Source organism: Erigeron canadensis, chromosome 6, assembly GCF_010389155.1.
Source record: "Erigeron canadensis isolate Cc75 chromosome 6, C_canadensis_v1, whole genome shotgun sequence".
In the NCBI taxonomy this organism is placed as follows: Eukaryota; Viridiplantae; Streptophyta; class Magnoliopsida; order Asterales; family Asteraceae; genus Erigeron; species Erigeron canadensis.
In genome coordinates this window covers 6,426,016-6,437,962 of record NC_057766.1, presented here as the reverse complement: position 1 = coordinate 6,437,962, position 11,947 = coordinate 6,426,016, and the positions used below count along the sequence as shown (strand labels likewise).

At 32.7% G+C, this 11,947-nt stretch overlaps 1 protein-coding gene across 1 annotated transcript; it reads right to left on the bottom strand.

Moving 5' to 3' along the window:
• On the bottom strand, positions 1 to 11,505 carry LOC122603153. Its single transcript, XM_043775780.1, has 12 exons — positions 11,334 to 11,505; positions 10,154 to 10,479; positions 9,531 to 9,605; positions 9,392 to 9,450; positions 8,855 to 8,990; positions 7,798 to 7,894; positions 7,651 to 7,717; positions 4,207 to 4,305; positions 3,258 to 3,347; positions 2,523 to 2,677; positions 1,324 to 1,425; positions 1 to 360 (listed from the first exon to the last, which is right to left on the bottom strand). Exons 2-12 carry the CDS (start codon positions 10,404 to 10,406, stop codon positions 222 to 224), a joined length of 1,272 nt encoding a protein of 423 aa, XP_043631715.1. The 5' UTR covers positions 10,407 to 10,479; positions 11,334 to 11,505; the 3' UTR covers positions 1 to 221.
• Between the last annotated feature and the right edge of the window lie 442 nt (positions 11,506 to 11,947).

Here is an 11,947-nt window from a genome sequence, read left to right as displayed (position 1 = left end):
AAGATCTGAACATTGTACAAGTTTCATATTTCATATTAAACACTTGGTGTACATATTGTATACATACATTTCTATATGAACGGATGATAACGCTTTTGAACAAACTCACCACCAAAATGATTCATAAAAAATGAACTTGTTGAAGTTACAACAGAGTGACGCTGACCATCTTTGATTGCCCAGATTCACAGCATCATGATCACATGATGTCATATTTGTTCTTAATCTTTGTTGTTGTTCCCAACATGCGCCTTGTTGACGTTTTCATTATTCCATGAGGAGTCCACATCAGGAAGTTGATATTCATCCGGCTTCAGAGCCAAAGCAAAATCAGGTAAAGTTGGTGCTGTTTCCATGATTCTACACTCATAATAAGATATTAGTACAAGCCTACAAGGTTCTACCCATATAAAAACAGATAATTAGTTAAAAGATACATACATGTTCTAATTATGGTGTTTGTTCGTCCACAAGTATAATTAGAGGTGGCAGATGTAACCTATTTACTTATAAACTATAAAGTAAATGGATCGACAAGCATTATCTTTTCCTAAGAGGAATCAGGTCACCTGCCGCAAAAAGGTTACCATTTGACCGATACCCAACCCCTTTGATCTTCAGCTAATTTACAAGCTTTAGAAGAAGATAGTAGAAGCTATTTATTTAAGTAGAGACACCACTTTTTTGTGAAAAAGAATGATATTGTTTCATCTTGTGACACTTAGATACAAATATCTATATACAAAAACTAGAGGGTACCCGCACAATGCAGCGACGGTGATGGCGGTGGTAGGGGCGGCGGCGATGAAGGATGCAGTGGCAGTGTGGTTATTAATATAAAAATAATTAATATAAATGAGGGTAGTGTAGTTATTTTGAGGGTTGAAGGATGTATGTTGTAAATAATTTCATTTTAGGTATTATAGGTATATGAAGTGGAGATATTTATATTAGTGAATAAAGAAGAAGGGTAGTTTAGTCGTTTAAGTATTTTAAAGGCTAAAAGTTGAAAAAAGGAAGTAGTAGTTTGATTTATATAGGAGTAAAGATATATGTATGTGGTCACACTTAATGCACAAACTTGATAAGTTACCATTAAAGTTCTATTTTGCATTGAATACTTGTACGAATTAGATAAAGTTTTTTTACACCATATTTCCATATATATATTGGGTATTTCTATTTACCCTGTTACTATGTACAACTGTACATATGCATGCATTTTCAGATATGTATGTAACACTTGTATAGTTGTATTTAGGTATACCATATGAAGAAAATATACAAAATAGATCTAAGCGAATAAAACTGATCAAGACTTACTTTTCATATGTGTATAGATCCCGGTTGATCCGCACCTTGCTAGAAGTGTCTTTGGGAATTTTTTCAGAGAGATACTTCATAGTTCCCCAAAGAGGAGGAGTTCTGCATCAAAATGCATGATCTAGATTAGAAATAACAAAATAACTACTTTATTTCAGCAAACACCAGACTTTGTAATTAAAAAAAAATAGCAAACAAAACTCAAGATCATGTAATAATACTCTTTTAGATAGTAAAGCTAATTGATATTGATGATAGAAGTGAAGATTTTGACTCATTTACTTATGAATGTGGGATTATGTTTTACAATCAGATGGCAAATGGGTAAAACTACAATAGGTAGTTAATAAAAGTCTGTGAAAGGGTCAAATAGGTCGAAAGTCTTCTGAAGTGCATTTTTTGTGCCTACAACCTCGATTGTTTTATTTATGAATTTGCATAATTGTAACAATGTACTTTGTAATACAGTGATATTATAAATGCAATCAACCGAAGTTGACCCACATCAAGAAGTACTTGTTTTGACCTGTAGCCCGCCCCATTCACATTTGCACCATCTAAGTATATAACAAATGTAATGAATACTACATCAACAAAAATACTACAGCATGCGCACTCAGATGAAAAGAGAAGACATAAATATTGTGATAAATCTAGAGTTCAGAAACTAATAATTAAAAATCAGGTTTAGAAAATGGGAATCGATTAAGGCGCTTTTGGCCACATGTTTGTGCATGTAAAATTTGTATTCAAGTAGCAAATTAAAACTTATGAGCCGATACTGCTGTTTAGTAGCGCATAACACTTCCCGTCCTTGATAGTTGAAAGATTAAAGTTACGATTTATCACTTAAACTTAGTATAGGATCTACTGCTATGTACAAGCACAATAGATGCTCTCACTTAAAGTTATTATTTTGGTACTCATGAAGATATGGTATACTGCTGTGTACAAGCACAACTGATGAAATGATTAGATACTTGTCGTATTTTTTGGTTTTGTTTTAGCAAAAACTCATCTTAACGTAAACGATATAACAAGCAACCAGATTCACATATGACTTGATCAAAGCAAAAATAATAATCTAAATATGCCCTAATACATGTGATTTATACATATTTTTATGCAAGTTTGAGTAGGATTACACATTTGATACTTCTATATCCTTATAGATCCATATCCAAATTAAGAAATTTTACCTAGAGATAGGAACTGCTGTATTGAAAGCTTCACATGCCTTTTTACTTTCTTTAAGATATTCATCTGCTGCTTGTAAAGCAGAAACAGCCATTCCATGTGATTTTTCTGTGTTACCTTCGTCAAGAATTAACCCATGATAATAATACGCCCCTGCCTACAATTCGCAAACAAATTATAATTACGTTACAAGGCATGCAAATATTTGTCAAAGGATATAGGGTGGTACAGAAACAAGTTACAGTGAATACGAGATGGATCTTTTTCTGTATGTAGCCAGCAGGCTGAAAATCATTTGATTATAGAGGTGAAAAAATGGAAAGGTCCAGTGGGTTGGGTACCGGTTTAGATTCTAAACAGGTAATGTTGGTTGGAGACGAACTTTTTGCCTAAATTTTTATTCGATTGATTGTAGATAATAGTGTAAAAGATGATTTTGCAATTTTGCAAAAACTATATTAATTTTAATAATATACTCATTTCTTCATTTCTTGGATAATATGACTTAGGACTACCAATGTATTAAAGATCCACCTTGAGCAACTTTCTTTTCTCCCACTTCCTTATTAGCTATTTTTTTTTAACAGCGCTATTATATTAATTTCTCCATGGCCCGTTAGAAAGGATGCATAACCAAACTGCCAAGCTAAATTAAATGAATGAAATTTTCCATTAATATCATTGTAAACGGTCCTTTTAGAGTTAAAGTACAATATAGGAAGTAACCAGAAAGATACCTTGGCTTCGATGTATTTCCACTTGATATAAAAGCGGTGTTTCTCACCCCAACCATTTGCTAGCGGAAGGTTTGTAATATTATCTTGCGCCTGCGTAAAAAGTTTTATTTATTATAATATCAATAAATTTATATGCATCTACCAAATTTAATCTAATATGTCAAGTGAAGTTAGAATAACATATGGCCAGAGTTCAGAATGTCTATTTTAATATGATAAATAACGATGAGATATAATCTCAACATCGACATGAAATGGTAAACACGGACACACAAACACAAAACAAAAATGTATGCCAGTTGTTTGCATCTAGATTTATAACGTTGGGAATCAGAAGTTCATAAATTTATATTTAGATAAGAAAACATGATGGCAACATATATGAAGCTTTTCAACTATGGTACTTTTATTCATTACTGCAGTCAGCAAAGTCCAGAAGTGGCAATTAGGACTCATTTGCTTATAAATGAACTGATCTGAGTTATGTTCTACCTCTAAAGAGTAACATAGGTAAAACAAAACTTGCTGAAAATAATTAAGGTTGAAACTTGTTCAAGTGTGCTTACATATGCTTATTAACTATTGTATTCAAGAGATCGAATCATTAATGAGATTATAGGAGCTTAAACATATATGACACACTTATTACAGTATTTATATAGAATAATAGTTAGAAATTTGTTCGAACAAGAAGCTTTCTGGGTCACTCCAAACCGACACAACATATTTCTACCTGCACCAAAAGACCCATTTTCCACCGTGACCTGCCCATTTTCTTACCTTTATGATGAACAGAAAAAGCTATCAGTAACAGTTCCTTTACTATTTACATTAAGGCATTAGAGCCATTAGAACTTCTAAAAAATGATAACATTCATGGAAATAATTACACAGAACGATTGCTTCTTTATCAGTGAAAATGTGGTAAGGTATAATATTTAATATCTACCTGTTGCCAATACTTGACCATCTCACAGGCAAGCCTTCGTTTCACCGCGAGTGTGGCTTTGGTGCTATCAATTGCAAGCCCAAGTTGTATGTCAACTCCCTGATTGCCAAGGAGGAGAGATGTAGTCAATACATACATACATATATATATGCGCGTGCGCGCGCACACACACACACACACATATATGGAAGCTCCTAAATATAAATCTCTAACAAGAGTGAAACAAAATTAGCAACATATTAGAGAAATTCTCCATGTTCTTTGTAAACCCCAAGTAAGTCAGCCTCTAGAAAACGTGTTATATCTTTGATAATTATAACCCACTGGGTACAAAAAGGTTCCCAAGTCTGATTATATGTTTAATGCGTTGCTTTTCAGAAATAGTTAGCTTCTATATATTAATTTCGAAGCTTCCAGCAAGGTCTAAATAGTAGACACAACAGCATTAAAGGTGCAAAGTTGTACATATATGATATATCTTAAGCCCCAATCATTCATTCTTTCGCAAAGGTTCAAATGTTCAATGTGACAAAGTGTCAGTATTAGTCGACTCACAAGGGACAGCTATCCGACATTGATTGCCTCACCATTTTCTCAGTTGAGGGTAAGTTTACAAGTCATATATGGGTTCGTTTGGACACTTGTTGTCTATTTACTACTTTTACAGGTTTCCCTCACAGAAAAACCCACAACAAAGCCTGGGAGTTGAACTAACTTTTTTTTTTTATTACTTTGTCTCAAATATATGGTATCTATGGAAATGAAGGGGGGGAAAAGCTGTATACATAATCTAACAAGGGCATAAAACACCCTTTTACCCAAAAAAAAGCTGTATACATGTAGTATTATAACATGTATAGCCCCTACGTATTATTGATATCCTAAAACCACATGGGTTAGCTGGTTTCAAACACAACTAGCTTTTTATGAAGTAATTACAAATAGTATTTCATAAAACAAGTTCCCCTCAAAACAAGGGGGGCTTTAAATTACTTGAATATATTGAGATACTGCCTCACTCCAACACAACAATTCCCAATCCCACTGACATGCAGCGTACGAGGGGTATTATGTAGGATTGTAGATAGACATATCCTTACCCAAGGGTACTGCCTTACTCCAATAAAAGGAATGATTGTTAGAGAGGACTAGTCTTAATAATGTGTCTATTATCTCCTTTAACAACTTTATTATTAACCCACGTAGCTTTGAAGAAAAACTTCTCACATAAATTTTTATGAAAACAGAAAACAAGCATTCACTATCCTTAAAATGACTCAAAAGCTTAAGGAAGTGATAAAGATAATTTTACTCAAATAAACAAAATTAAAACTATTATATGAACCAAGTTGTTGCAAGCATAGCTTGAATATAATCATTGACATAGATTTATGTCTCATTTTACATGCACTTGTAATGTAGCTAAAGCCATTGATGCAACAGGAGCATGACAGTTAGAGTACATTAGGATGAATACTGTGATAAAACTAGAGAAGTGATTCAACCCATTTACGGGCAGATAAGTTATTTTATAGATACAAATAGAATTTGCCAGTCAACATAACCCACTTCGACCAAAAATGTACTTGTTTTGACTTTTGACCCATTACCCTACCAGCCAGTCCATCCTCTATTACCACATATACTGATCAAACAGGGATTGAACTTTACACAGTTTTTGGTCATCATATTAAATAAAATGTAACTAGCGTGGTACCCGTGCAATGCGGCAGCAGTGGCGGCTACGGCGGTCTAATGGTGTCGGTGACGGGTGGTGATGACAACGACTATTGGTGTCGAGTGTGTAAGTTGATGTAAAGGTGATAGTAGAAATAATTTAGAAGATAAGGTCTTAGAACGTAAATTAGCAAAATAAGGGTTTAGAGTGTAAATTAATTTATTAAGGGCAAATTTGGTAATCTCTAATAACTCTTTCCAATAGGGTATTAATGGCAATTTCGTACTTTTGCATGTAACTATTGTGAAATACTTCCTAAAAATAGGAGTATAGTCGTATAGATATTAGTATATATACTAAAAACCAACTCTTTTTTTTACTCTTTTTAAAGCTTTTGGTACAACTTCTTAATGCATATACATGGTACAACTCCATAGCACAACAATACAAGTTACTTATTTCAAACATTAAATGTTAATATTTTTGGAAGGCCCACCTAAATAATTAGTAATTTTTAAAGCACATATAATAACTTAACTCATCAATCTAAACATTTACAAAAGTATTAATTAAAATTACTTTCAATATTTTATAAAAATTAATTGCTATTTTTCAAATAATTAAACCTCACTAGCACGACACTCACGCAATGCGGCGGTGGTCATGACGGCGACGGTGTGGTAGTGGGGCAATTGTTGGTGGTGGAAGGGGTATCAAGTGATGTAGATAATTAATGTAAAAGTAATTGATTTAAAGGGTTAATGGAGATATTTTAAAAAAACTTTTTTTCTTTCCTTTTTTAGGTATGATTGTGCTATATAACTACTTTCATCATCAACCGAAAAAATTGCGCCATCATATTCAATAGCAATCAAATATTATCGTTGTGTTATATGGAGTTTAATACTCGATGAATATCATAGAATCAAAGATTATACTCCAGCTAAATAATAACTAGAAAAATATATACGCCATGAAAAAACTCGGACCTCAGCAACGCTCGGGGTATGTAACTAGTTGCATACTACGTTCATGTAATTGCATCAACTGACACAAAAACTGTGCCATAAAACAAAATTTACATAAACACAAACACATATAAAAAGAAGTTTCTTCTAGTCTTTTGGCTTGACATAGATGTGAATACAAGGCAGAAAACTAATGATCCTATGGTTAAGAACAAGGCCAATAGTTCTTTAGTTTGTTGTTATATACTTGCATGTATGATAAAACAATATGTATTAGAAAAGCATCCAACTTCTCCCATATGATGAATCATGACAGCAATGGTTCTGAATAATAATGTTTGCTTCTAGAAGACCCACTAGGGTTATCTTTTATCTCAAATGGGGGATAATGGGTCAAAAGTTAACCTTACGAGCTTGTTAAAGTCGTACTAAATATTACCCAAACGGAACCGAATAAATAGTCAACTCACTCATTCTGACATCACTATGATGAAGTTCTATGTGATCTTTTTACTACAGTTCACCTTTCCATTAACAAAATTTTGTTGTGCATTGACCAATTATGAAAGAATGTCTATGGTGCCACAATTCCATGCATATTTCATAGATAGTTTTGAACTTGTATCATATATTCCACATTTTAATTAAGAAATACGCCTGTAAAAAATCTTAAGACAACATCTCAAGCACTATCGTTCACTTGCTAATAAGCCTGTCATATTTAAAAGCATGAAAACAAAAGGACCATTTGATGTATGTCATTAGTCTAATCAAAAGCAAGATTAAGCGGAAGAATACCTGTCCTAGTGCTTGAAGGCAGAGTGCTCTCAAAACTCCTTCAGCAAGGTCCACTGGCAGGTCTCTCCTAAAAAAACAAATTGGCTTTACAAAACTAAATTCCTATAAACAACAGATATGATTACCAGCCTTTACAATTCTATAAACCTGAGTTCTGGGGGCAGCTGTGGAAGTATGTGCCTTACTGCACAATCAAGGTATCCGGCTGCCTTTAACAAAATATCAATAGCAGATCTCCTGCTTTCTGTGATATCAAACAACATATCATATGTCATGTGACACAACAGCAAGATTGAACATGCAATATATACCGGAAATTGCAATTATAAAATTTTTTAATAGGAAATAGCAGCTAACCTAAGAGATCTATCCTTAAAATTAAACTAACTATGCTTTCTTAAATTACTCAGAACATCTTCTTACAGCTTTATTCAGGGGGTCGCAAAATAGGAAGGTCGGCAGATTCAGTAGAGGCCAAAAATGGGAATTGTCGACCTAGCAATTTTTGTGTAAAAAACTTGAACTTTTTATAAACTAGGGTGTTAAACTTGATAACAAAAATGGCATTTCAAAATAATATCTTATGTTCTGAAAAGAGGTGTTATAAGAAATTTTATGCATAAACACATTTTCAGAAACTTTCAACCCTAGTTGCATATCTCAAATATACGTAAAAGTAATATAAATATCCCGATAAATGTAAGAACCAGATTCTGAGGAAAAAAGTTATTAAAAATATACAATTTAGTAATGATAATTCTACTAAACCACTAGTAACAACCGAGTAAGTAGATAAAAGATGGAGCCATGTAGCATGACAAGAATAAGAGTAAAGATCGATTATTACTCCATAAAGCTCTATCCATTCCTAGATCTGTAAAGGTCCATTGAACTTCAAGAACGGCTTACAAACTAGTAGAGACTAAAGAGTAAGTCACAATTGTCACTACCCTCCACCATGAAGTGTCTATCTACATTCATTGGTTTGATTATATTACTTCAGATGGGGTTTTGGATATCCTGATACTAACAGGAGTAAACTTTTTGATTCTTCAATTGTACCATACATTGTTTTAGTGTCACATTGAATCTTGAATGAAAGAGTTTTTGATTAATGCTTATTGTAGCAAGCATAATAAAGTAGTAGATGAATTCATGCACATATATAAGCAAATTTCATCATCTCATGTGACACCACCCCCACCTTCTGTTACTTTAGGCAAATAACCATCACTGGACATTCTAGGGAGAAGCAGCAAGTTTGCTTGAGATAGTGATAACGTTGCCATCAAGTGCAAAACAGATAATATTTCATACCAAGCACTATACATCGCCATTTCCTGAAAATTATATAAAAAAATGTATTCTGAGATTTCCACTTCTTTCATAATAATGTGCTGAAATAAGACTATCAACTCCCCATACAAAACTTAGGTGGTTGTTTGAACCTTGAATTATCTGATAACAGCTTTTTGGCAATCAGAATTATCTAGGGGTTTAAATAGAATTGCCTATTTACACATTCATTATACCTAATTTATGAGACTTTACTCTGATTTCAAAAATATTTCCTTTTTGGTTAATTTTCCATCAGTTCTTGATATGTGATCATTACAAATTGAAACAGCAGAAACACATCCAATTAATCTCTCCCTGATCAGTTTTATTTAATTATAACTATCTAATATCATATAAACACTTGCAAACACACATCCCAATTCCCCTTATATTACTGTCTTACCTCTGACTCATCCTCCTGGTTTATCCATGTAAATTGTACTTTATGTTGTAGCGGGCTTCCTGAATGATAATTAATAAAAATTGTAACATCATATGAACAGAGCACATACATCAACAAGATAGATTATAAGATGATTTACCATCTTTAACCAGCCCTAGAAGGACCGGTAAATAATCTTCAAGGGCTTGCAGAAGATCGCCTAAAGTTGAGCCTCCTGAAATGAAAAACCTACCAGTAAATATACTACTATCACATAAAGGTGGCCATCCCGACTCATTTACATATGGATGGCTCAAGTTGGGTTTTTGTTTTTACCTACAGATCGAAGTAAAATAAAATTGCTACAAGGGGGGACAAGGTCAAAGGAGCTGAAAGTCCCCAAAATCTAATATAGTGCCTATGATGACGTGGTGACTAATATATGGAAGCCAAGTAAGCAAACATACCGTAAGATATATATCATATATATTGATTATTGAAAGTTCGATACACTTAATAGCAACATCTAAAGTAGGATACATGCTACAGGTTTCAGGCTATATAGTCAGATACATTTCCAAGCACTAAACCCAATACATAAAAGACAGAATAAAAAGTTTTCAACTTAACTCTACCCAGTTGGTTTTCACCCATACTAAAAAAATTGATCCGTTCTACCCAAATCCCATTTTACCCGTTTCCCAACCCACTCATCTTGTCTCCTCTAGTCATCTAGTTTACACTAACAACTAAAATATACAAGCCTTTTCTTTATGTACTAACCATGTTGGGTAGCACTTCTTCTTCGTGTTCTTGTGATAGATGGAGCTTCTTGTCCTGCCATAACAACTATACGTGTCCTAAGAGCAGAAAGTCGTTCCACTAAAGTTTTACACAAATGATCGCCGATAGACTCATTAAAATCTACAGGTTTTGGAATGCGTAAACCAGGAACAAAAACCGCTACTTCACCAATGTTTGCAGGCCTCCTCCTTTTGCCACCTGTATCCTTCGGGGTTGATTGAAAGCATCCCATACTATATTTAACCTATTTATTATCTTCCACCCGAGATTTAATATGAACAGTGATCTTCACCAAAATATCGATCCTATAAAAATTATAAAAGAGTTAATAAATATAAGAAATTTATCATCACTGAACAAGTCACAGATTGTGTCAAACCTCATAAATGTCCTCAACTAAAAAGCAGCAGACTACTCACGAGCACAACGTAAAAAAAAATAATAACAATAAAATAAAGATTACATTTTTATGATTGAAGCAAATACCTTTGAAATAGTTATATAAGAGAATTCACAACAACAACAAGAAAAAGTTGAAAATAAAGTTAACAGAAATATCACAAGAAAGGCATGATATATAAAAGTGACAGGTGTGTATTATCTAGGTGGTTTATGGTTCATCCAAAATAAAGTCCAAATAATGCATTCATATTTCATACATACATAATAACAATTTTGTATTACAAAATTTATTTCAACATATAAAAAGTACATACTTTTTTCATCTACAAACCTTTTACCTTTTTCCTGAAATAAAAGCAAGATGCTAGAAATTACAAAGATACTAAAACGACCGATAATACCGACCAAACCGATTCTAACTTTCCGATACCGACACACCCTCTTTATAACTTACAAACTTCACTTTTTATTCTTGGCCACACAATTTCTTTAAACTAAGAAGCAATAAAAATGAAGCTTAGATACAAAAAGTTTAAAACTTTGAACACAAAATGAGTAATTAACAATTCAACATCTTAGAAAAAAACTTGCAGTAATTATATATTTATATATATATATGTAGGAAAATTCTGTATAGAATTAGCTAAAGGTATAGCAACTAAAATTAAACAGGAACAACAAATTATAATAATGATAAATAAAAAAGAAATAAATAGTGTGAAGAGACAAAATTGAGCTTAAATAATTGAAGAATTACCTTGCTGGTGGTGGTTGAATTTTTGAAAGATATATTATATATGTTAACTTATATCCATATATATATCTTTTATAATTATTATTATAAGAATTTTTAAGTGAAATTAAATGTAGATGTAAATTGGAGAAGAAAAAAAGAGAGATTTGATTGGCCTTTCGGCCTCAATTTTATTATTATTCTTATTATTCTAGAGAGAGAGAAAGGGTGAGCGTAAAGGTTGATATATATATATATATATATATAATATAATATATAATTGAGGGGAAGGAAGGAAAGAAAGAAAGCAGGGAAGAGTGGATGATGATGATTAAAATTGTAAGATGATTAGTGAGCAGGAAGGAAGGAAAGAAGACTTGTGTGGGTTTTTAGTGGTATAGTACTGTGTGTCTGTTTGTTTGCTTTAAATGGTAATACCTTGCAACTTCCGGCAATTCTTATTTTAATTTTCAACTAATTTTACCCCACAAACCAAGGTCACATGTTGTTTTTTTTTTTTTTTTTTTTTTTTTTTTTTAACTACATATAAACTAGCCCTCTCTAACAGATAAATGGACAAGAAGTTTATAAAAGAAAACCGGATTTTCAATTTGAAAAACAACTTTACCTATAAATAA

What these genes read in the sequence shown, in the direction of transcription:
- LOC122603153 (XM_043775780.1), bottom strand. Translation starts at nt 10,406, where the DNA reads ATGGGATGCTTTCAATCAACCCCGAAGGATACAGGTGGCAAAAGGAGG. An exon ending in TGGTCAAGTATTGGCAACAG is followed by an intron (nt 3,348 to 4,206) that starts GTAGATATTAAA and finishes CTTTTTACGCAG; the next exon opens with GCGCAAGATAATATTACAAA. An exon ending in GGAAATACATCGAAGCCAAG is followed by an intron (nt 2,678 to 3,257) that starts GTATCTTTCTGG and finishes TGCGAATTGTAG; the next exon opens with GCAGGGGCGTATTATTATCA.